The following is a 27682-nucleotide window of genomic DNA, read 5'->3' as shown; positions in this document are numbered from 1 at the left end:
GGGGGGGGGGGGGGGGGGGGGGGCAGGGGGAGATCCAAAAAACAGATAGCATATTAATATACAGGTTCATCACGTAAATACACATGCACACACGCCTAATGTACCTTCAATGATTGATGCCTGCCTTCAGAGGCACGCCGTGCTGTTTTGTCAAGCACAGAGGCACTAAAATATGAATATAAATGAATGTATTTCTCTGAGACAGCTTAAAGCATGCATGAGAAAGCTGGGGCAACATTTGCTTTCCTGAGCTTGTAAAAAAGCTTTTGTAAGGAGATTGGCCCCTTCCGCCTGCGTTAAGAGATGAGGATCTTCTAGGCTGGGTTATGGGGAGGCTTTTTGGTACCAGGGCCATTTAAAGCTAATCCAGTTAGCAAGCCAACCCTTCCTGTCTGACTCTTCAACCTTTCCTTCTCATATCGGCAAGTCGACTGATGGTGTCCTTGTGAGAAGCACAATGCTGAGGAAAAGGGTTTCTGTTGGCAAGTCCAAAACAATTAACCTGATCAACTCCATTTGCATCGCAGATACTGTAAAAATCAATGAAACTCTCACAAAATGCCTTTAATATTGATATAAATGGGTTTAGGCTATTCACAGCACCTTTTCCACATTGAATCATTCAGCAATAGAAAACAGTGAATGCAGCATCAAAAAAGAGTGAGGTGGTCATGATATTTCCTGTGCATAAATGATTAGTTATGCGATTGTTTTGCATATACGTCTGGAACAAACGATAATGCTCAGTGTCTTGTCTTATTCAATCTGGAATTAGTTCCCCTCCTTTTTCCATCTTTATAACCATATTTAACATGGCAAGGACATGGACATGGCTCCAAATGCATAAAGAAATAAATGTAAAGGATTAAAAATAAATAAATAAAAGGAGGAATGCTAAGCATATATATGTGCTGCCATGGAAACTGATCTATATCTGCAATACTGAAACTGATTTAGACAAACAAAAAACAGACATACATTTTTAGTCTGGACAGTAATGTATCTGTGTTCTAAAAATAAAATAATAATTGTTTAAAAATTACTTTTATCTTTAAAAAAAAACAATGGATGTACATTTTTAGTCTGGACAGACATTTATGTGAGTTCAAATAAATAATAATAATAATAATAATAATAATAATAATAATAATAATTACAATGGCACTTTATCTTTAAAAAAACAACAACAGATATACTATTTTAGTCTAGACACAAACTTGTGTGTTGTAAAAAATAAATAAAAAAATTATCTTTAAATAATCAATAATAAAAATTGAGACTTTTATCATATTATAACTTAACATGAAAAAAAAAAAAAAAAAAGGAAAATGTTATTTTAAGTTAGCAACAGGAAGTGTTATGGCACAGACAGGAAGTCAAATCATGACGGCACATTCAGCTAAAGAGCCAATTTTTCACACATCCACCACACACAAGGTCACAAGATCTTTCTGGGCCCGAGGATGAACACTGACAGCTGTCTGTCACGTCAAATCCTTTATTTCTCACATCCAACAGATGTCTGAGCATGTTACATGAGCTTTCTGTCTTTGACCGCCTTCCCTCTGTCCACTGGGATCAATAGCTTCCTAAGGAAGCACACTGTATCATTTCAACACAGAAAGGTGAGCGTATTGATAAGACTGCCGTTACTCTATTAAGGCCTGTAAGACTGCAGTGCACACTTATACACGCAACCATTCGCCCTCAAAAACGCACACACATTGTGATGTCGATGAGGATTAACATCTTGCAGACCGTGAGATTCCACTGCAGAATATTGATTGGGTAGGAAAACCGGCCATGAATAGGGAAAATACCAGCACTGACACATAAGGTAAAGGTATACATACATAATCATGTCAAAACACACTTGGAGATCACGCATCCAAAGCATGCTATAAAGTAAAAGCTAGATTAAAAATGTGGGTGCGGATGAGATCAAATCACTGGAAGGACAAACAGACAGTTTGATATCAGTGTCTGTTTGAGATATTACACCCCAGTGTCAGCCACAGGCTAAAAAACATAAAGCATTCTGTTACATGAAGATGGGCTATGATCAATGATTCTGACTGGACCTTCATTGATCCAGAGGCGAGGGGAGGGGAGCTATTTCTGCCTGCCGATGCCCCTCTTTTTCTCTCTGAAGAGCAACGAAACCAAATCTGCACGCTCTGTAACCACCCCTGCCCATTATTCTATACACGACCCAGAACAAAAGCCCAAAAGAGGAAAGCATCACTCATTTCCGTCATAGAGGTCTTCACATGCTTTAAAGGTGAAGTGTGTCATTTCTTCGGAGTTTAAAACATGTTGTTTATTATAATCACTTCCTTTGTTCTGTGGAACACAAAAAGAATATATAGCCACTCCTTTCAATACAATGAAAGTGAATGAGGGCTGGCCTGGGACGGTCAAACTTAAAAAAGGTAGTTCATATATCTTGTGCATTATATTCCATTTTTTATTTAATTAAATAAACAAATATTTCTATTTTCTTTAATAATTTATTAAAATATATAATATAAATATATAATTTAATAATTTATCATAATATTTATATCATTTCTTCTCATATTATATTTATATCATTTATCATGTTTACATATTTATGTATAATTATAATTAATTTAGATTAACATAGACTAAATAGAAAATCTGTACTTTACTTTAAATGAACTTTGGTGGCCAGATACAGTATCCAAAATATTGTACATTTTCCCTTATACTTGCATACAGTTTAAACATTTAGCCTAGATTTTTTTTTTTAAAGATTCATAACACAACAAACAAACAATATTTCACTGAATGATGTGAACATTTATCAGTAGGCATTCCAGATGAATTAACCATGAGTGTATGAACAGACATCAGTACAAAGTCACCGGGAAGATGAAAAACTTCTGGAAATGAAATTCACTTCACATTTCTTTTCTCCAGCAGTTCCACACCAAGTAACACAGATAACTGTTATTCAATAACAGACATGACAGCCAACATCTAGTCAAATTTACCGGAATAGCCAATATACCCAATCAGAAGTTTCTTAGAAAGGATACCAACTAAAAAGACCAGGGAAAAAAGGTTATCTTTATGTTGTACCACAACATAAAAGAAGCTACCTTTTTATCTAAAAGTCCAGTTCATCTTTTTTTTCAGGCAAGGCATGAATCTCCTTGAACTACATGGTATTGTAGGCAGTGAGCACCATGAATGGAAAATAATGTTTTCACAGTAAGACCAGTTACTGTGATAGCTGATATAAAAATGTGAATCCAATTTCCAGAGCAAGGCCACTTTTTTGAGAACACCACACAAGCTTTTGTGTTTGTACAGTATTGTTCCTGTCTGGCGCCCAGTAACGGCACCAGCATTACCTATGACTAGGTATGGAGCTTATAATATGACAAAATGATTTGAATTGTGTAAAATTTAATATTATGTGTAATTTTAAATAGGCTAGTTCTGAATTTGATTTCTTTAAACGAATATTGAACATTTGAAATTTAACAAATTGAAATGTTTTTATGGCTGAATTTTATAGACGTACTTTCAAACAGCTATTTTTTTGTTCTGAATTCTTAGACTGCAAATATTCAGTTTTAAAAAATACAGATTCAAGTTTTCAAGATGAAGAAGAAATTCGGAACTTCAAATTCAGTTTTCTAAAATTCAAACGGCGGAAAATTCAGAACGTACAGAAAGTAGGTCACAGGTCATCCACAGGGAAGAGTAAAGGATCTCAGAAAAGTCGAACGGAGCATTTTGGCTGAACTGCAGTAGTTTTCTGCCGCAAACGTGGTGGTGGTTCAAGAGAATCCGTGTATCATTCGTTCAGTCGTTTTTTGATTTAATATTAAGAGTAAAAAAATGAGAAAACAGCTTGAATATTAGATTTCTAATATTCTAATAATAGTCCTCCGCTGCTGCAGTTGCAAGGAGCTTACGAAACTTATATTCTCATCAAACAACTAGACTAACGAATGACTCGACACAACGGAAGAGCCTAGACAGGGCTTTCTTCTGTGTAGACCAGCAGTTCTTAAGTGCCAGGGGGTCCGTGAAATAATTAGCTGTAGCCTATTTTCCGGACTGTAAAGTCACATTTTTTATCACGAAACACGCTGTGATTTATTCCAAAGTGACTTAGGCATATATAATGCATTTAATGTCAAATAATCTAAATGCTGACTTTCAAAAGTAGGCGAGCCAAGAAGGCTATTTGCTGTATTTTGGTTCATTTTTGGTGTGCGCCAGAAAGATCTTTAAGGAGACCGAGACGCGCTAAAGCAGCGCATCATGTTGTTTTATTTATTTATCAAAGACAAAAATCTTACTGACCCCAAACCTTTGAATAGTAGTGCATATTCTTGCAAAAAAATAATCTGAAACCTCACAATCCGCAAACTACATGTGATTCATTACCAATGAACCAATTGTACATTAAAGTTACAAGTGACCCATCATCCTACATAAAAAAAATAAATAAAAAAAATCATCTATTCAGTGGGTTTCCTGAATGACTAATTGTTCATAGGAAACCCTTGTATAACTAGACTAATATTGGGTTCATCCGACCTTGATTAATGCATGTCTTTTTAGATTAGACATGCTCATGTATTTAAAAACAGATGGAGCTCAATAGAATGTAACAAAATGCAAGGGTCTCTTAAGTCCAGGACATTTTTTTTACCTCGATATGCCTCGGCAATGTTCATGGCGGGCAACACAAAAAGCAACACAACTAAATTTGGGGGGTGGTGTATTGTGCCTCCTCTGCTTTCTGAATCAGAGGTGATCCAAACACAATCTCTTCCCCTTCTGTGCAGGTAAATGAAACACATGGGGCATTTTTGTCCGTTTCTCATTGTACTCTGGGAAAAAACATCTTGGCTTTTGTGTAGATACTTGCTTAAAGGCAGGGTAGGTAGGATTTTTCTAAAAAAAAAAACATTCCAAATTTGTTTAAACTGTCTTTATATACCAATACATAATTAAAATGTAAGTACTCTGAAAAAGAGAGTATAAAAATCGAGTGTCTGTAGACCTCTCACGACTGTTGTAAACACAGCTAATTATTTCCATTCACTCCACCCCCTCCCTTCTGAGCTCCTTCCAAAGCCACGCCCCCAAAACACATGAACGCGCAGTGCATGCAGTGACATCATGTCAGAATCACATGTAATAAATACCTAACTTTATCACTATAAATATAAACAAATAAGATTTCTTTTAGTACTCACTATCAAACTAGCATATCGATACTGGTAAAGTTTAAAATATACTTTATTTGATTCGGTAACAAGCTATATTTATAGGTAACGAGCTATATTTATAAGGCAAAGCTAAAAACAGGTTGCATTGATACACGTTTTTCCATTACCATCAGTTACACTGTGATGAAGGTGAATTTCGTGTAAGATTCATAACATATACGGTGTTTTGCGAGTTTCCATGATGAAAACATTGTTGACTCTAATGAGGACTACACTCCGGAGACAAGTACCGCTTCGTCGGTTCGAGGACAGGTCCGGGGTCGAGGGCGAAGCAGAGGAGGTCGTTCAAGAGTGCGGGCAACCAGGGTCCGAGGAAGTAGTTTTTGCCTTGTTTGCCTTCGCTGACTGAATATGCAGGTGCTTTGAATTTTGAATGCTCTTTCTCTGTCATAATTTTACTCTTCGTAGGTTCCGCGCCTCTCAAATCAAACGGGTGTGCGCGCATATGGGCAGATCTAGCAACAGGGGTGGTAGCCATGGTTGCGAGAGTGAGTGACAGTCGCCCAAACCAATCAATTGTTTCGTCCCGAATGGAAATAATGAGCTGTGTTTATTGCAGATTAAAAGGTCTACAGTCACTCGATTTTTATACTCTCTTTTTCAGAGCACTTACATTTTAATTATGTATTGGTATATAAAGACAGTTTAAACAAATTTGAAAAAAAAGTTTTTTATAAAAATCCTACCTACCCTGCCTTTAACTGATATTCTACAGTACGACTGCAATTCCTGAGTAGATTTTTGAGTTCTTGGTAGAGATGTGCACAAGTACTTGAGTAGCCTACTCGGACGTCACTGCGATGATTGATCATGAAAACGATAACCGCCATGACTTTTAAAAATGTATTTCTTTTTTATGATTGATTATTTTGCCATTTTGGGCAGTTACTGAGGTCTGATTGGTTGGCTGTCCGGTTAGGACAGCATGCCATCCAGACCGGCGAAATAAAGTGAAACTATATTTGAAAGCGCGCAGTGATACCGGAATAACTTTGAGAATGAAAATACAGTTCTGTCATGACAACTCGGAGTGTTTGGCATGGTAATGGGTATGACAATGTTGATTTATTTTGTCTTCTAAGCTGCTGTTGCTGGTTATTGCAGAACTTTTTATTTCAGTGCAAGATGTGCAGTGCCAATCTGCCATATCCTATAATGAGAACACTATTGTAATAGAATGTTGTAAAGTTTGTGCTTTCCCATGTTTCGTGTTGTTACGGGAAGAGCGCATCCACAACGGGAGTTACACATTCAGACAAGCACAATCAAGTTCACGTGCGCATTCACGCCCTTTTGTGCAGTAATATTACTTTTATGTTGTATATATCTGATTAATCTCATATAGGATGCATTTGGTTGAGTTTATTAACCTGCTAGCAAATCGCTTCAGTTCACTGGTGTTCATTCAATCTCAACTTGAATGTCATGCGCGACATTATCGACTTGGATTATTTAAGACAGTCATATTCCTTTTAGATGTTTCTTTTTCAAAAACATTGATAATCCAGCAGTGTTATTTTTTCCTTGTCATTTTTTTCAACAGTAGGCTTATGTTTGAATTAAAATAGTTTCTCGTCATGGCATCGAAAACGCGTAGGGATGCCTGGAATAACCCAATAAAGTAGATGAAAATACAGTTATGTGCAAGATGTGCAGTGCCAATCAGCCATATACATTAAATCGTAATGAGAGCATTATAAAATGTTGTGAATACTTGTGCAAGTTGCCCGTGTTTCAGCGCGTTGTTACTGGAAGAGAGCATCCACAACAGGAGTAACAGATTCTGGCTAGCACGTAACTTAGTTTAAGTTCACTTGCATTTGTGTCCTTTTGTGCAGATACCAGTTGTAGCCTAATGTTACACTTATGTTGTGTATCTAGGAACAGGCTTCAGTTAACTGATGGTCATTCCCTCTTCAGCTTCACCACATGCAGCTATTCCTTTTAGATGTTTCTTTTTCAAAAACAATGCATTACTGATAATCTAGCAATGTAATTTTTCTAGTCACATTTTCATATTTTGATAAACATATTTTCATGTCATATTTTTATGTCAACATTCATTTTCATAACAGTGTTTTAATTAAAATATTTTCATTATTGCCATGACAAGTACTCATGTACTAGTTTTTGAGAACTATCAGTACTCGAAATGAAAAATTCTTAGTTCTTGTCTGATATTGCAGACAGAAAGAATGTGGTTTTTAAAAGCGTAACTTCACTGGAGTCATTAAACAAACATTCTGGCTTTTTTTCTTCTCAATGAAGTGTCTCGTGTTCCTGTGAAGCACATAAGCCTTTGATACTTATACTCCTGCTGAGATAAGACAAAAACATCTTCTTTTTTTCCTTTGGCAAAAACCTTACGTTTTTTTTCTATGAGACATGCATCGCTGCTGGAATTTTAAAGGGAGCGATTTCTTGAAAAATGTTGACAATAAAGGCTTGTTTTATCGTCTTTTATGGGTGGAAAACATCTGTCAAGGACCAACACATAGAATTACACAGCTGTTTGTGTGAAGTGAAATAATAATGTAGGCTACTCACATAAATGTCCTGATGTCCTCTCTCACTGATAAACTGACCATCAGGACCTTATAGAAATGGTGGTGTATATATAAACCAGATTACGCTGCAAAAAATGCCACTCGAGGAATACTGATATTTGAGATGACCTCACTTCCTGTAAAATATACCTTGAAGCAATGGCTTTATCCAGGTCAGCAGAGACGAGTGGCATAGCCGTGCATGTTTGTGACCTCTGCAACGGATCTCAGCCCGCTCTTTCTGTATGCACTGACCAACTGATGTCTTCCCAATGTGGCTTCTGCAGCCGACCACTATTGTGGTCTAAAACGACCTCTGCTACTGATCCCATCATCTCTGTCTGCAGTGTCCCAGCCTTTTTGTAGCATGAACAAAAGGGGCATGATCAATTTAGTCTTTCAGGGACACAAGACGAGGTTCGGCACGAGCAGTTTGCTTGTGGATGGAAACTGCAACAGGAAGATCATCTGGTTTAGATCAAATGCTTAAAGGAAGAACTGAAAGGAAAGAAAAAGGGATGATGATCAAGATTTCCCGTTCCACAGCCTGATTCGTAGGGAGCAAGCAGCAACCCGACAGAATTTAAGAGCAGATGACACACCAAGCCTCAGGAGGTCAAACCCAGCATTCAACAGACACACGGATTACTGTAGGTCCCACTACTGCTATTCTCCTCTAATCCAGTCAGTCACAAATCTATCTTGATGTTTAACCCCTTCCCCTCCTCCACAAACCACAAATCCCACAAATAAAGAACAGATTAAAATCACACCAACATTGTTGGATAGGGATGGGAATTTTACGATTTTGATCACAACTCTAACTCCACCTAATGATTCCATTAGGCTAATATTTATTAGTACTTTTGAGGAATCATCAAATAAATGACCATAACTTTACTATAGCCTATACATCTATACCATACTTTAAGCAGTTTTTTTTAAACACTGATAAAAAAAAAAAAAAAAAAAAAAAAAAAAAGTAACACTCTGATCCTGTGAGTCATAAATTCAGTGTAGTTAAAAAGTATTACTAAAGTATTTAAACTATTTAAAACAGTTTTTTTCATTAACTGAAATAAAGCTAAATTAAAATAAAATGTAAATATTACATGGAAAACCTCAATATTAAAAACTTTAATGAAAATGCTACTTTGGCAACTAACAGGAATAAATAAGTCTAATAATAATACAATAATAAAACATATTTTTAAAAATTAGTTAGAACTTAAAATTTTAAATGACAAAATTAAACAAAAATAAAAATGAAAACTGAAACTATAAAAATAAAAGCTAATAAATACTATAATAGTCTATACATTATACTAAAATAACACTGCATTAATTTAAAGAAGTCTCAGAAACTTAAAATAGCTACAACACAACGATTTTAAGTCGGATATAATTAAAAGTAATGACTTTGGTTCAGTGAGTGAGTCAGATGTTAATCTGGTAACCGTTCTGAATGATTCACAAAGTGACTGAGCCATTCTAGACAGAGTTTTTTTGCGACTATCTGTCCTCAAATCGGACTATGCTGGTCAGACCATATATTTGTTGCTCCGTGCTCATGACAGTACTTTTTACAATACTTTTTATTGTAATATTTTTCAGTGTAGAGGAATCACATTCTCATCACATTTAATTCAGACTGCAAGCTTAAAACTCAACCAAAGCATCTGATGCTATAGATTTAGCACTGCAGGAAACACTGTCAGAGTAAAGGTGGGGTCACATTGCCAAAATCTTCAGCAAGCAAAAAAACAATTTCAGTCTTTTTTCAATAATGTAGCAAAGCACCGCCTATACTGAAGTCGATTTTAAATCAAGCAGTTTTCTGTTGGTCAATGTGGCAAATTTATGTGACCAACTTGAATCCGATGCGAAATATACATGGGGAACTTTTTCACCCTCACTTGAAACTCCTGATAGCTTGGATTTCTATTTTAAATGACTGTATTTTGAACAAGTGAAATTTTGCTAAGCAAAGATAAATGTGACCGTACCTTTAGACAGGGACCATCTACGTACATCAGTGGTACGTAGAAAAAATGATCCTGGACCAGAGTGAAAGGCATTCTTTTCAGCAGGGAAGTCACTTTCAGACTTTGGATAAGTAACGGTAAAGAGCAGGCAGAGACGTTCTGCTGGATGAGTCTTACATACAGTGAAGCACCAGAAAAGCACAGAACAGCAGAGGGGGCAGCAGGGAGCCTGTATGTCACATCCTAGATTCCCCCTCAGGTCTACGCACGTTGCCCAAGAGGAAACGAGCCATGAAAGACGGGAAATTACACGGTGGGGGACCCATCATCAGGAGAGCATCTCATTGGTTAGCCCAACGCTCACATGGGCTGCAAAAGAACAATAATAACATTCCAAACAAACATACTACATTTGGGCACTTGGATGTAATGACAATAGATTGCTAAGTGGCACAGATGCACAGAGATGCTCAGAATCAATTAAGCTCAAACCAGCTGCGGCTACTTGGGCAATAGGAATGTTATGACAAATCAAAAACAGCCTGAGGAAAATATGGGGAAAAGTTGATATTGTCATTTGCAACCCATTTTAGTCCTGTAATATAGCATATTTCTGAAACAGGATATTCCACAAGAACAGGAAATTAGGACAGGACTTAATATAGTCCATCAGGTATTGATTGGAGGGTGAAAAATCGTCACTACACACACAATCTTTACCACACAATCTTACAAACGTTTTTTTTTTTTGTTTTTGGAAAGAAGTCTCTTGTGTTCACCAAAGCTGAACACATTTTTTCATCAAAAATACAGTAAAAATTAGCCTGACTACGTCAGACTTCGTACTTCCGCTCAATTTCATTTCGCTTCTGTACTCAGTCTGAGCTAGCGACCGTTTTCCCCGTTTTCCTCCGGCCTGAAAACAGCCGGCCAATCAACGAACAGAGGGCGGGCTGAGAGCCGTGACGTAGACGCTGATTGTACCGTGGATGCGTAGATTTACTTCACATAATCTGCAAAAGTCGTTCACAGCCATGTTCACTCCGGTATTTCGCTCGATGGTTTTGTTTTCGCATCATACATGTGTTTACAGTGGAAGTTAGATGCGGCTGAGCATGCGCATAACACACGCCATAACCAAACGTTATGTGATTGGCTTACGGGTAACCAATGATTTTAAACTTCAGACAAGCTTCAGAATAACTGAGATAAAACATTGTGTAACCCTGGTGTTGTTCGGTCATTACTTTTTTTTTTATAAAAAAACAAAAGAAAAAAAGAAGTGGACTTGATTTGCAAAAAATTATTGGTCATAAGAAAAAAAGTTGCACTTGAGTTCGAATGACCGCCATAGGAAATGAACAGGAAAATAGGCAAAACTAATTTTTTGTGTGTAAAATCTACAAATCAGCCACGCTGCAGCAAAAAGTGCACAGCAATGAAGGGGAGACACTCTAAAATATCAAGAGTGCAAAATTGACACATTCCAAAAAAATGTTTTTACTGACCTCAAACTTTTGTACAGTAGTGTACTGTATATCATACATGGAAAAATAAGAGTGCTTAGTGATTTGGTGGTTTGACTAAGATATGGCACGTCGCATCTGCACGATGCGAGAACAAGTGGCCATACAGACCCATGAAACACTGAAACAGTGGTGCTGAGAAAGAGGCGCATCTCGGGGCTCCAGATGGGAATTTCGATTCGTCTTGTAATGACTGGAGAAGAGCAGAGGATGGTACAGACCCTCTCAGAGAACGAAGGAGCAAAGAGACAGTCATCGGAATACCACAGGGACAAAACAAAGAACAATAGATTCAGACAACCAGAGCTGAGAAAGGACAGAGGGGGGGAGAAACAAGAGCGAAAAAAAAAAAGAGAGGATGAGTTTGACTATTTAGATGGCTAGTGCGCAAGGGGGAGGAGGAGGGAGAGGAGCGAGGGTGATCCTCACTGCCGAACAGCTTGGCTTTAGGGAAGGATTATGGCTCATGGAGCTTCACTTCTGCTGGACAGGCTGACGTGAGGGGTCAAAAAAAGTGATTTTATTTTGGTAGGCTTTATCCTTGTGAAGCTCTGGCAGAAGGCAGAGGATGATAAAGGCGGTTTTAAAGCCTTTAACCCTTTGTCAACCCTCTCTGCTTTTAATTTGCATGGCCATACGTAATCAGAAAGGGATGTTTAAATAGCCCCAGTAAATGTGCAACACAGTATATAGAAAATATGGGGTAGGGTGTCATGAAGAAAATGGAAAGAGTAACAGGGTAAGGATTGTAAAAGGTTAAAAGATAGAGGGATAAGTGAATTTTGGCATTTGACTCAGTTGCACATTTCTTTGGTTCTTAGACGCCCACATCAGTCTATAAAACCACCTGCCAAAGGCACAGAAGAGCAGAAAAGACAGAAACGACACCGGAATAATGGCTGAGCTGTCTATTAATTGCACAAAACATAATTCACACAAAATTACAGCTGAGGTGGAGCAAGAAATAAGCATTAATTTGATTTTAATGCTGACTTAAAGCTATGGCAAGAGCCATTTGCAGTGGTGCAAGAACAAGTGGCTGTACAAACCCAAAAGGGACACAAAAACAGTGGCACTACAAAAGGAAAGGCAGGAATCTCTGAAACACATTAATCTTAATGGTTAAAAAAGCACTTTTAGATATTTAGGTAAGTTAGTAAGCCGTTCTCTGGTTTCAGGCCTTCATGCATGTAAGCCTGCAGAACCAGCTTTGCCAGATCCTGATAAAAACCCACAACAAAACGCTTCAAGGCACATGCTGGATATTTTATAAGAATAGTTTAAATCATTGAATTATATCCTGCTAATAAAGTTTATAAAGCTACCATATAAGTGTATGTTTATCGTCATTCATGTTAAAAATATATCCATCCGTATATAATTTGCGGCAATGTTATCTGGGAAAGTCTTTTCTGGAAAAAAACTTTAATATCTTGACTATATGCAACATTAATTTACCTCAATCATGCAAGCTGCCCAAATCTGTCAATTAGCCTAATTCCTTGAGTTAACTTGCCAAATCCATTCATAAAACATGCATAGAGACTCTGATGCCCTTCCATCCACCACGGTCGTACTATACACTGTATTATCAGAGTATATAATTCTATTTTAAACTCGATTCATATTTTCATATAGCTAGACTAATGTCATGATCCATAAACAATTTCAAACAGTCAGGACTCCAAACCTCAACTTTTCTGTCTCATGTATTTCTATCGTTTAGTTCAGATGTTATTTGCAAGTAAATTTCATATTTGACTCTATAACCTACAGATCCTATGCAGTACATGAACAAGACCTCAAATAGACCCAACTGACTGCCCTGCACATATTTCTCCCAGGTTGTATTTATACTCATTGTGCTAAATAAAATGAACAAACAAACTTTACAAAAAAGTAAAAACACACTGCTGTCAGCATCAATGCATGCATTATCAATAACCCATCAAGCGTGCAGAAAGCGCATATTTAACAACATAATGACAGTCACAACTAATACTCAACTCCAGACAGAAATGCTGACTGATGATAAACATTCTAAAGCAACCATGGACGCTATCCTGTTGCCAAGGTATCGCGATTGCGACGCATTAAACATGTTAAAATAACCGTCTTCATTCCGTCATCAATACTGTTCAACTTGACCGGCAAACGTTTCGCGTGTTTGTACAGGTTAAACGCCATGGAAAACAACGGCTATGTCGTTTTAACTGTTCAACTTAAAATGTACAAATGTCATAACTCAGTATTAAAACCCCAATTAGAACAAATAAATAAACATAACGACCTTCCCATATGCTCTTTGCAGCTCTAGTCAACAAAACACCGTGTTCTGCTGGAGGGGAAAGCTATAATAACCTGCTATTTAAGATAATGAAGTCATGTCAGCCTAATTGAATCCTTACCTTCACTGGTGGACGCAATTTGTTTTTAATATTCTTCTCAGATCCCCTCTCGTTGCAGAGCCCCTCTCCTCTCCACTCTCTATCCGTTTAATATTGCAACAATATTGCTGCGGTCGCGAGAGCCTTCCGCGCGACTCTCTCTCTCTCCAGCAACCAGCCCCGAAGATGGAGGCGGGGCCGCGCGCTGACGTCACGCCCCCGCTAGAAGTACAGTGAGGTACAGAATCACCAAAACCACTTTAGAGCAATTCTCATTCCCTGCCCTCCAGTCTTTTCTTTCTGCCTCCATCTTCCTCTACTGTAAAAGCGACAATTGTGCTAGAAATCCATTTTCATATAAACTTAATCCGTTTAGGTGTTTGCTAAAGAAAGAGCACAATCACTGTAGATCCATTCCACACTGTCTCAGCATATTGAAGACTGTATGGTTGAAATAAGAACAAACAATGAAAACTGACAAGTTTTTTTATTTTCCTATACATCAGTACGGTAAACTACTGTCTCAATTACCCAGTGAACATCTAAGTGCATGAACATACACACACCCTTTGATGTAAGAGTCACTAATGGAGCCCTCAAGAGAAGCACATACATTCAAAGGAATCAGGCAATACAACTCTTGCTCATAATGCAAACTATTATTTTGCATTATTTAGATTGACATTAGGAAGAAGATTTACAATAGCAATGCAAGAAGACACTGTGAGTCATTGTCTTTTAAGCCTGTGTGTCACAGCTTGGTTCACACAGGAAGAAAAGAGAATCCAATCGCAAATAGTATTTTTATTAAAGGGTTAGTTTACCCAAAATGTAAAAAAAAAAAAAAAAATTGTCATCAATTACTCACCGTCATGTTGTTCCAAACCCATAAGACTTTCGTTAATCTTTGAAATATATGAAAGATATTTTAAATGAAATCGGAGAGATTTCTGTCCTTCCATTTGAAAGTCCATGCAACTACCACTTTGACGCTTCAAAAAGTTCATAAAGAGATCGTAAAATTAATTCATATGTATCAAGCGGTTTAGTACAAATTTTCTGAAGAGACACAATCACAATATGATGAACAAATTTAATTCAGGCTTTTATTCACATATAAAGCTTGATCAATGAACAAACAGAAGCTCAACCGTATTTGCTTGATGTTTGAGAACAAATCTCTTACTGAAGCTCAAACGAGCTGCGTAACACGAGAATGAACCTCATTGGTTCTTGCAGAAGCTCAAACGAGCTGTGTAACAGAAGAATGAACCTCATTGGTCCTCGCTGAAGCTCAAACGAGCTGTGTAACAGGAGAATGAACCTCATTGGTCCTCGCTGAAGCTCAAACGAGCTGTGTAACAGGAGAATGAACCTCATTGGTTCTTGCTGAAGCTCAAACGTGCTGTGTAACAGGAGAATGAACCTCATTGGTTCTTGCTGAAGCTCAAACGTGCTGCGTAACATGAGAATGAACCTCATTGGTTCTTGCAGAAGCTCAAACGTGCTGTGTAACACGAGAATGAACCTCATTGGTTCTTGCAGAAGCTCAAACGAGCTGTGTAACAGGAGAATGAACCTCATTGGTCCTCGCTGAAGCTCAAACGAGCTGTGTAACAGGAGAATGAACCTCATTGGTCCTCGCTGAAGCTCAAACGAGCTGCGTAACATGAGAATGAACCTCACTGGTTCTTGCTGAAGCTCAAACGTGCTGCGTAACATGAGAATGAACCTCACTGGTTCTTGCTGAAGCTCAAACGAGCTGCGTAACATGAGAATGAACCTCACTGGTTCTTGCTGAAGCTCAAACGTGCTGCGTAACATGAGAATGAACCTCACTGGTTCTTGCTGAAGCTCAAACGTGCTGCGTAACATGAGAATGAACCTCATTGGTTCTTGCTGAAGCTCAAACGTGCTGTGTAACAGGAGAATGAACCTCATTGGTTCTTGCTGAAGCTCAAACGTGCTGCGTAACATGAGAATGAACCTCACTGGTTCTTGCTGAAGCTCAAACGTGCTGCGTAACATGAGAATGAACCTCATTGGTTCTTGCTGAAGCTCAAACGTGCTGTGTAACATGAGAATGAACCTCACTGGTTCTTGCTGAAGCTCAAACGTGCTGCGTAACATGAGAATGAACCTCATTGGTTCTTGCTGAAGCTCAAACGTGCTGTGTAACAGGAGAATGAACCTCATTGGTTCTTGCTGAAGCTCAAATGTGCTGTGTAACATGAGAATGAACCTCATTGGTTCTTGCTGAAGCTCAAACGTGCTGTGTAACATGAGAATGAACCTCACTGGTTCTTGCTGAAGCTCAAACGTGCTGCGTAACATGAGAATGAACCTCATTGGTTCTTGCTGAAGCTCAAACGTGCTGTGTAACAGGAGAATGAACCTCATTGGTTCTTGCTGAAGCTCAAACGTGCTGCGTAACATGAGAATGAACCTCACTGGTTCTTGCTGAAGCTCAAACGTGCTGCGTAACATGAGAATGAACCTCATTGGTTCTTGCTGAAGCTCAAACGTGCTGCGTAACATGAGAATGAACCTCACTGGTTCTTGCTGAAGCTCAAACGTGCTGCGTAACATGAGAATGAACCTCATTGGTTCTTGCTGAAGCTCAAACGTGCTGCGTAACATGAGAATGAACCTCATTGGTTCTTGCTGAAGCTCAAACGTGCTGCGTAACATGAGAATGAACCTCATTGGTTCTTGCTGAAGCTCAAACGTGCTGCGTAACATGAGAATGAACCTCATTGGTTCTTGCTGAAGCTCAAATGTGCTGATTTGCACGGCTCTTGCACATCAATCTGTTCATCATATAAAGCGATCGTGTCTCTTTATATCTCAGATTTAATTTAAATATCTTCATCTGGGTTTCGAAGATGAATGAAAGTCTCACGGGTTTAGAACGATATGAGGGTGAGTAAATGATGACAGAACTTTCAATGATTTCAATTATTTATATCTCTTTAAAAGAAAGCATAACACTCAGGAACACCAAGAATACGCCGGGGGACAGAAAACCTCATAACACACACTAGAACAGACAAAGAACTGAACCAAATAGGGGACTATTAAAAAAAACATAAGATAATGAGGGGTAAAACAAGGCACAGGTTAACTTATAAGAAAGCATATCAACCCACTGCCAAAACAGAGGCAATACATGACTAAATAAATAAATAAAATAATCTGTCAGGGTAACTCAAATGTCCTTGAGTCTTTTAAATGTGACTCTTGTAGTGTATCTGAAATAAACCAGCAAGAGATTACACAGCAACTTTGTTCAGCTAGTATGGATTGTTAGTTAGCAGAATGAATTGCTTGGTAAATCTGCCACCTACAGACAAAAAAGCACAATACAGCTTTTAGAAGAACAAATGACACATTCACATTCACTTACACTGCTAGGTCTTGCCACCTCTTCCATTTTACATTTAGTATTGACACTACTAATTGTTCAGTGTGACAATGGACGAAATACATTTAACACTCGCGAATACAGCAGCTATTTTTCAGAAAAGCTGACTGACTATCACATAAAAGAAACAACGGTTATCCATTTAATGCATGAAAAAGTAAGAATGTATATGGAACAAAATCAATCATGGTTTCTGTGACTACGGTAGGCCTATATCATTTGCAAGAATATTTGAGAATCTCACACCTTTCCCCAGAGAGAGAGCGAGAAAGAGGGAGGGAGAAAGAGAGAGAGAGAGAGAGCTAAAGGAGGAGAGAGAACAAAATGAGTTTCCTGAAGAGGAGATACAGCAAGTGGGTAAAAAAAAAAAAAGCCATAACCGATAATGAACATTCCCCCTCTCCTTAATCTCCTCCATCCCCCTCTGAGAGCCGGGAGTCTGCAGCCTGCAGGAAGGATGCTGCTAATTTCCTTCTTTATTGAATTGAGCTGGACACACACGTCCTGCAGGGCCGACCAGCCTCCTCGCCACATCCTCTGCTCTCGCTCCTACTCATCCAAGCCTCTTTGTTAATTATTCTGCTTATTTGTGTGACTCTCTGAGTTTCTCTCTCTATTCTTTTGCCATTTCTATATCTCAGCACTTAGTCTCTGTCTCTTACTCTGCCTTTCTCCATCTGCCTCTTGGCACTTTCTGCAAATAGGGTACAAAATAGGACATTTAACAATGAAAGGAGGAGCTTAACCCTAAAATTATCATCTCTAGCTTTAGGAGGTCAAATTATATTATATAAACGGTTTAATTTTACACTACTGTTCAAAAATTTCAGGTCAGTTGGATTTTTTTTTTTTAAAGAAATTAATGTTTATGCAGCAAAGATGCACTAAACTGATCAAAAGACACAGTAGTAAATATTTAAAATGTTACAATAGATTTCTATTTCAAATAAATGCTGTTCCTTTGGACTTTCTATTAATCAATATAAAAAATAAAAGTAAAGCAGCACAACTGTTTAATAATAAGAAATGTTTCTTGAGCAGCAAATCATCAGAATGATTTCTGAAGGATCATGTGACACTGAAAACTGGATTAATGACGCTAAATATTCTGCTTTGCATCACAGGAATAAATGACATATTACAATATATTCAGATGGAAAACAGTTCTTTTAAATTGCAATAATATTTCACAATATTACTGTATTTGCTGTAATAATCAAAATCAAAATATTTTAGATCAAATAGATGCAGCCTTGATGAGGTTTAAAGACTTTCAAAAGCATTAAATAATCTTACCAACATCAAACTTTCAAGTTATTGATTTTTGCAACCTAAAAATCAGGTATGTAGCCTAAATTAAGCTGCCACTTGGTAGAGGCTTGTTAGTTTGGGGCCAAATGTGGTTTTGTTGTTATTGTAGTTATGTCCCATGAAGCCATTTATAAAGTTATATTTTCCATGAATAAAAAAAAATATATATATAAAATCAAAATCAAATTAGCAGAACAAAATGACATAGTTGTATAACTTTAATTCTTGGACCCATTTGAGAAGGTCAACCTTTGAGGTGGGACAAATCCCCTTTTTAAGTCAAGAGGTACAGTTTTTAATGTGTTTAAAACTAACTAGTTTTCATGCGATGTTAATGATAATTAATATAATAGCTTATCTAACATATCTAATAGTTATCACATAAAAAAGGTAATGGGATAAAGAGCTGTACCCTATTTTATAGAGCTTCCTGTGCTTTCAACTGCCAGCTTCTCTTGTCATGCCCCACCCTTCGGAGACCAAAACTGCAATAGGACATTTCTCTCTCTCTCTCTCTCTCTCTCTCTCTCTCTCTCTCTCTCTCTCTCTCTCTCTCTCTCTCTCTCTCTCTCTCTCTCTCTCTCTCTCTCTCTCTCTCTCTCTCTCTCTCTCTCTCTCTCTCTCTCTCACACACACACACACACACACACACACACACACACACACACACACACACACACACACACACACACACACACACACTCTTCCTGTCTGCTCCCTGTAATTTTCGAAAAAGCAAACCCTCTCACACAAAAGGTGTGTATTCTAAACATAGATCCTAAGCATTGTGTGGCATTGTGGTTTTATATAAGAGACTCGTGGAAGAATGTCAGTAAATTGAAAGCAAACAACTGCAGTGCACAGGCAGATTCTAAAATAAAAGGAAATGTCTGTGGCACATCTTGTCTTGCACTGGCTTCATGATAACAGGAAAATAGAAGCAGTAGTGAAATCAATAAGACTAGCTTAGACCAGTATTAATGCTGGTTCAGACAGTAGTGGTTATAGTGTTGCCTGGTTATGTCATGTGTCATGACTAATTGAAGGAACAGCAATGCCAAGTGAAGTTAGTAAACCAGCATTGTTATTTTGCAACCCTGTTATCAATAGTTGGTCTAAAAATGCCCAAATGTCATTTAAAACCCTGATTTGTATGTTTCAACAATTAACATTAAATGAACATCAAAATGAAATACACTCTTAAAAATAAAGGTTCCAAAACAGGGGTTTTCACAATGATGCCATAGAAGAACCATTTTCAAAGAACCATTCAGTGATCAGTTCTTAAAATAACTGTTTTTATTTTTTTCTGTCTTAGTGTGAAGAACATTTTAAAAATCTAAAAGAACCTTTTTCCACTATAAAGAAGCTTTGGTGGAATATAAAGGTTCCAATGATGTATAAAGGCTCCATGTTCCATGAATAAAGGTTCTTCATGGAACCATAAATATCAATACAGAACCTTTATTTTTAGTGTAAAATTAAAATAAGATCAAATTTAATAAATTAAAAATTGTGAGTGTGTGTGTATGTACACAAACTGAGGTGTGCATGACTGTTAAGTATGGCTTGCGTTTCTTTGTTAGATTGGCATTTCACCGGTTTTCTCACACCTCAGCTAATTAGCAAGCTGTTCAGAAAACTTGTTAATTACAACAGAACTAAGTGCCATTCCTTCTAAATACTATACCAAACTAATTCACATCCACCCACGGGTGGCCGATATGACAGAGTCCATGTTACTGCATATTACCTGGAGTAAATGCTGAAAGTGCCTGAAATACCTGTCAGTAATGCACAACACCCACAATGATTACTACACCATCTGGATGGACTGAAACGAGATGTGGGTGTCTGTCGGTCAGTGAACGCTGAATACAAGAGAAGACTGCTTTACCTGCTCGTTGTTGTTCATGCACTGCAGTTTCTTCTGTTTCAGGTAGGTTGTCGTGAGGGGCATATTGTAGTCTATGAGGTCGGCCGCCAGAGAGGTCGGTTGGTTGTTCTCTGAGAAAGCATGAGAGATTTACAACAGTGAGGCCATACATATTTATCGTGACAGGAAAAGTCAATAATTCTGTTGTTATACCTGAGAATCACATAGAGTGTTATTTCTCTAAGCTGTCACTAGAGGGCAGTATCTGCCCCAGTGTTTTCTGCAGGCACACTTCTGCCTCCGCCAGATTAACAATGCTAAACAAAGGCCTAATTATAAGAAATGCATATGCAAATTACATTAATATGCATCGAGCAAATGTATAGAAATTTAAACCCACTCTCCCCCAACAGCTGTTTTTTTTCCCCCATCCAAAGCTACTGTGAGAAAAAAAATCATTGTGAATGTTTGGAAAGATCATGATAATGCTTCTGACGGTGACGATAATGACGACTAATTTGTTTTTTTAATTCATCTCTCTCTCTGTGTGTGTGTGTGTGTGTGTGTGCGTGTGTGTGTGTGTGTGTTATTAATGCACACATATACACTTAATTTTAAGTGCACTCACACAAAGAAGTGCACTTATGGTCTCCCTAAGTGTTCTGAAGAAGGTCAAAAACATTGCAAGGAATTCTCAACAATTTCCTTTAGATTTTGTAAATATGGAGGCTTTTTTTAGTCATGTAACATCCTTCTTATTATTGATTTTATCAGCTTTGAGTTAAAAGAGCCATGAAGCAACCCATTACCTGCTGATAATCTCACGCACACATACACACACAGGCTATCAGTAATGGATGAGCTGTTTGCTGTGTATTGATCAACCTCATTTTCTCATTTCATATGGATTTACTACAACAAACAACAACAAAAATTCCTGCAGGAACTAGATCATCACTAAAACCAACATAATAATGGTTAAAGACAAAAGTGATTTGCAGGCTTCTAGTTTTGTCAGGCTGCTAAAAAGTCTCCCTGATGAAGTAGTCCAATAAATTTTTCACCTATAGGCTGGAACTGCAAAAACTTATGTTAAAAGCTATAATTGTTGTTTGGTCACTAATCTGTCAAAAAATGCAAAGAAATGCAACAAAAAGGAAAATAATGAAGACAAACATGCTAGCGTAAAATTACTGAAGGTAATGCCACAGGTTAGCGTCATCCCTTGTGAAAAAGAAGTTCACTTAAAGCTACAATATGTACGATTTTTGTAATAAAATATCCAAAAATCACTTGCACAGTGTGATATATTTCCTGCAGTTGTGTACTTACAATATCCCAAAAGTTCCCAAAGATTTTTAATTTCAGAGAAATTCCAATTTTAAATAATGGCTGGTCCCTGTCGCCCTGTCCCACTTGTCGCATGTCAATGACGTAATATCCACGTTATCCCTGGTTTACGCTCGTACTGCCATAGTAACCATGGCGACAGACGTGGACAACTGCGTTACGTCTAGCTTTACACTCACGCTGTTGTTGTTTCGTTCAAACATTTTGGACCATGGCAAGCAGACTTTGGGACAAAAGGAGAACTAAAACGAGGATCAATATCAGCGTGGTGTTTTCGAGATGCCAAGAGCTCCACGTCCGCAACTAACTTCAACTTGACAGAGACGTGCAAATGTAGAAGTGAGCAAATGTACATAAAACTAATCAATGTTATATAGCTCAACATGATGAAATGTTAGAATATGATCAGTATGTTATTCTAATGTTGATCTAGCTTATACTGCTAGTTTCATACAGATAAACTAACACATAGAATAACATTATAACTTTCAACACACTCAAATGCAGTGTAGACCAGTTGAAACAGCGCTGCGTTACCTCACAAGTTTCATTCGTCTAATAAACTGACCTGTGTGAGTATTATTGAGAACTTGCAGGTAAGTTAGTTCTGTAGAATGAAATGTCCTTATTCCTTTATATCCGCGGGACTCGCGTGTGGCGCTGATATCTGTCTCTCATTAGCAATCGCGACCTGCTTCATACCATAGTCATTGTTAAAAACATCAATGTATTCACTCATCCATAAACATTATTAGATCAGCATGACGACAAGTTCCATAATTCCGCTTATGCGTCATCAACATACGCCTTTGTTATTGAAAGAGGTTAGCATATTGTATATTTTGCATATAGCAAAATTACATATTGTAGCTTTAAGCATACTTTTAAAAAGATTACTTACTAAGGAAATAATATCGCTTCTAAAATAAAAGTTGTTTACATAATATATATAAATATATATATATATATATATATATATATATATATATATATATATATGCATGTATATATATATATATATATATATATATATTATAAATGTCTGTGTGTGTGTGCGCACACCTATCTGTATATATATATATATATATATATATATAGGCTACACACACACACACATATAATATATATAACTGTAATCATAAAATATGCACACACATATATTATGTAAACAAAAACTTATGCTAGATGCGATTAATCACGATTAATTGATTTGACAGCACTATTCAGTTATCTTTGAAATATGGTTAAAGACTGCTGTTTGTACTGACAAGCATTTATGGTAAATTTTAGAATGATGAAGTTGCTATGTTCTATATTAATTTTACATGTAATATCAAATTACACAACAGTTAAAATTATAATCAAGTACTTTACATGTACATTAGTCAACATATCAATATAAGTGTACTACTTTAGAGCATAATAAATCACACTATAGCAATTCATAGAGCTCTGCATTGAAAATAGACACAAAATAAAAGCGGGGGAAATTAAAACAGTAATAAAAAGAATTAAAAGAGATAAATGATACAGTTATTAAATTAATTAGAAAAAATATGATACATAGAATAAACTTCTCATCTGGCAAAACACCGGTGTATCTTATTTTGACTCTGAGATTTCCCCATGATGGTCAGTATTGTATGTACTACTACTATCACTTCTTCAGTATCTATACATAAATAGCACATTAAGCTGTACGACAGAAATAGATACGTGGATAAAAGAGCCGATATCAACCACAGCCTGAGTGTCAATTAAAGACAGAGCGAGTTTACAGTAATTAATTACTTTGAATAATTCAGCACTGAACTTTCGTACGGCCGGCTGGAGCGAGGGAGGGGGAGGTCTGTGCACCCCCATGGGCAAGAAGCCAATTAGCAGCTCTCTTTATGAGCAACACCCAACCTAAGCCCGCACCGTTGACACAACACTGACAGGTCTGGCCTGGGAGGTGTTTCCTCTGTTTATCTCAGCGAGCGGGACATTTGATGGGGGCGTTTCTTCTGACTGGCAACCCGCACTGCTGGGTTCGGCCTAACTGGGATTGCAGCTTCGCCAAAATGACAAAATAACTGAGTTTTATTCATTCAATTCTCCATTCCAATGAAAATCTCCCAGTCAAATCCCTCCCCCATTGGATTCCACCCACAATCCCTCTCACTCTCTGTAGAAATAATCTGGTTTCAGAGGCATTTTCTTTGTTAAAAGGCCCGTAATTGGGCTAATTGCCATGTGTAGGGAGGCTAGCAGGACACTCCAGTGACTTCAGTCTAATCAGAGGGTGTTGGGATGAGTGTGTGCGAGGGGGAGGAGGTGTGGCCAGAGGGGGTTTCATTAGCTTCAGGCTGGCACGACGGGGGGAGCTCGTTACAGGGTGGGCAGGGGACAAAAGGGAAGAGAGGGGGTTTCTTAACAAAGACAATGAGCTGTCCAATGAAGCATTACGGGTATGAATATATTTTAAATATATGGGAATGAACGGATTCTAGCTTTTCAGCTCTCTTTGGAGTCAAGATGATGTACGCAAACCACTCTTGATAGAGTTAATACCTAAAGGTGTAAACCTATAGTAAATCTAAAGAAATCTAGATTGGTCTATGTGTGTGTGTGTGTGTGCATGATACCTTTGAACTCTGCTCCGCTGGGGCTGATGTGCATCCTCTTCTGACATTCTCCACAGCTCATCAGGAAACGGGTCACCGCCTCTCTGGGCAGAAACGCATACGTCTCCGCTATCTGACACACAAACACATCATTTTAAACTTCACATCAGGATCTTTTAGACTCACTGATCCTACAAACTCAAACTCCAGTAGTGCCAAAGCTTAATGTATGGTAAAATGTTCTCAGATCAGACAGCAACAATTTATAAGAAAGATGGAACAGGGATGATTATGAAAATAAATGCAGTTTACAGTTACCAAAACAAGAAAAGAAATGAAACCCATAAATCAGTGGGACTATTTTGGAGATTTCATTTGAGTTTTACAAGAGATATGCACAAGCAATCATCTGCTGTATAGCTGCTATTACTTGAAATGTTAAAATATAGATTTTTTTTTCTTTTTATGTATTTATTTATTTTCATTTCTGGAGATTTTTTTAAATGGATGTGCACAAGTAATAACAGGTGCCATTATTTAGATGTAAAATTTCTGATTTCTTTTATTTATACAGTCTTTATTTTAGTTTAGATTTTTTTCCAAAAGACACTGATTGTAAAGTTTAGCTAATTTGTGGAACCATTAGTGGTAATGTTATGTTGTTGAATTGAACTAACCATAAACATGTACGTGTCATACTCGTTATTTTACCGTACATTTTAATTGGTTACTTGTTTATGTATACAGTACTTATCAACATTATGCATATTTGAGACACCTAATATCTCAATATGAGAGGTGCAGAGTAAAAAATATTTATTCTCATTTTCTCTTAGCAAAGAGCTGTAGAGAGGCAGTGACAGGAAACATGAGATGACTAGTTTGCAGACAGGGTGTGAATGCTTAGAGATTTTCTTAGGATACTGTCATCAAGTGGACTAATGTCTCTGAGAGACTATACAGACATTTTTACATTTACAAACACTCACAACACCTCTCCCTCACGCTTCCATGTCTATATGAAGGGTGACATCGTTTACTTTAGTGAGAATGCTCATAATTGTCCTTGTCAAAACATTTCTCTGTCACACATATATGTACAGAGAGATCCAAAAGTCTGAGACATTGAAAATCTGTGAAACATTGAAAATGTAAATTGGAAAAAAAAGTAAGGTTTTTGAAAAAACTTAAAACGTTTATATAAAATGTTAGAAGTTTGCAATTCATGGAGGTCACTAAACAATTAAATAAATTAGTGACATTGATCATGTGACTATGTACAGACCGTAAGTGGTTCTTCCATTAAGCTCAAGATACTTTTTTGGATCATGTTAAATCATGCTGGAGAACATGATCATCAGCTTGTACGCATGCGTATAGAGTTCATGCATCTTGTTCAATACTAAGACATTCTGACATGCGCTCAATTTTTGATTAATTGTTTTGATACAAGTAAAAAAAAAATAAAAAAAAAAAGCATTTTCACTAGTGGTCTCAGACATTTGGACCTCGCTGTATTTGCACACATTGAAAGATGATCTGTTTTATATTCTTTCACATACTCTCTCACAGCCAAACATTGTCATTTTAGTGTAAAACAATGCATCATTTGAAAGTTACACACCAACTAACAACTATCAACACAACAAATCCTCTTCAAAAAAAAACTCAAAGCTTCGCAAAACTGTACATGTATCTTTCTTTTATATTTTCCCTCTTCTTTTTCATGTCTGTTTAGTTTCTCCCTCCTCCACCTTTCTGCCATTAAAGTGGACAAAGAAAAAGAGAAAGTACACCCCCACATTGAAGGTCCCTCGTGTCTCTCTAATCTCCCATGAGGCTCTAACAAACCAGCATGGGTGGCCATGGAACCACAGCTGGAGGGTATAACATGTATGTGTGTGCATTACGAAGACAGAAGCTGAGCTAAACACACAAGCCCCACTAAAGCACTGATTCAATAGCCAAAAAAAAACAAAAAAAAACTGAGCTTTCTCTTTTCTAGTACCCTGATTCCTCCAGGAGATCCTAAGAAGAGCAGGGACAGAAATTCTGATGCCCAGGGAAAAGCTCTGCTCGTGGCCCTGCCCTCCCCTCACAGACCAACAGCTGTCAGGCCCGAGAGGAACAAGGGACAGTGTGGAGGACACAATATATGTGTCTGTGAGTCAAAGACTAAAACATACATCACAGAAATTATTAATGCTACACAACCAAACTTATTTATGCATTTATTGGAATAACGTGCGTAAATGATAGCTAAATGCACGTGGAGCGTAAATATGCACTTTTGTAGCTGTCCAAAAGAGGGCAGTAGCAGCACTGGACCTCTGCATAACCCCCACACCAGGTGAGAGCAGCCCATGTCACTCTCACTTCCCATGTTTCCATGACAGCACGTGTGATACAGAGTTCTAAAGATGTTCACCGCAGACATAAATAAATCGAACCTATCTCTGCTTACAACAATGCAGAAAAATAAATAAATAAATAAATAAATAGAAAGAAAGAAAATGAGGAATAAAAGGCCAGAAAGAAAAGATGTAAATGCCAAAATCAAAAAATATTTAAAATTAAAACAGAATGCAAAAACATGAAAAATGAGACAAAAATATAAAATTTGTAGAAACATTGTGAAAATGCAGGAAAAAATTAAATTGCAAAAGGAAATGCAAAAAAAGAGAGAAATGCAGAAATAAATCAAAAGAAATTCAGAAATACAGAAAGAAATAAAGGAAATGCAGAAATAAAGAAATAAATGGCGAAAGAAATACAGAAAAAAAGAGAATAGAAAATAAAATGCCGAAATTATGAATAAAAGGCCAGAAAGAAATGAAAGATGGAAATGCATGAAGAATAAAAAAGAAATATAGAAAGAAAAAGGAAAAGCAATAATGAAAAAATGCAGAATGAGAATACAAGACAAAAATTTTTTTGTAGAAATACAGTAAACACAGAAATGCAGGAAAAAAAATGCAAAAGGAAATGCAAAAAAGAGAGAAATGCAGAAATAAAAAAGAAATGCAGAAAAAAATGCAGAAAGAAAGAAAATAGAAAAGTAAATGCAGAAATGATCAATAAAAAGACAGAGGCAGAAATGCATAAATGAATAAAGAATTTAAAAAGAAATACAAAAACATGCAGAATGAGAATGCTAGACACAAAATGAATGAAAAAAACTGTAAACGCCGAAATGCAGAAATAAAGACAATAAAAAATCCAAAAGGAAATGCAAAAAATAAATAATGAAGAAATGCAATAAGAAATGCCGAAATGCTGAAAGAAAGAAAGAAATGCAAAAATGCAGAGAGAGAGAAAGAAAGAAAGAAAGAAAGAAAGAAAGAAAGAAAGAAAGAAAGAAAGAAAGAAAGAAAGAAAGAAAGAAAGAAAGA

At 37.1% G+C, this 27682-nt stretch overlaps 1 protein-coding gene across 5 annotated transcripts in view; it reads right to left on the bottom strand.

Moving 5' to 3' along the window:
- Nucleotides 1-27682, bottom strand: part of nol4lb (nucleolar protein 4-like b) — a 105639-nt gene that overhangs the window by 58006 nt on the left and 19951 nt on the right. For 4 of the 5 annotated variants that reach the window (XM_079849849.1, XM_079849848.1, XM_079849847.1 and 1 more), the window contains 2 exons: nucleotides 24312-24423; nucleotides 20356-20465 (listed from right to left, as the gene is read on the bottom strand). In XM_079849849.1, coding sequence (XP_079705975.1) covers nucleotides 20356-20465; nucleotides 24312-24423 — 222 coding nt within the window. Of the gene's footprint in view, nucleotides 1-13744; nucleotides 13906-20355; nucleotides 20466-24311; nucleotides 24424-27682 lie in introns of those variants that run through there. The other variant, XM_079849850.1, reaches the window with a different exon arrangement.

This window comes from Squalius cephalus, assembly GCF_949319135.1.
Source record: "Squalius cephalus genome assembly, chromosome: 18".
Classification (NCBI taxonomy): domain Eukaryota; kingdom Metazoa; phylum Chordata; class Actinopteri; order Cypriniformes; family Leuciscidae; genus Squalius; species Squalius cephalus.
The sequence above is the reverse complement of the archived record's forward strand: the minus strand, read 5'-3'. Positions and strand labels throughout refer to the sequence as shown.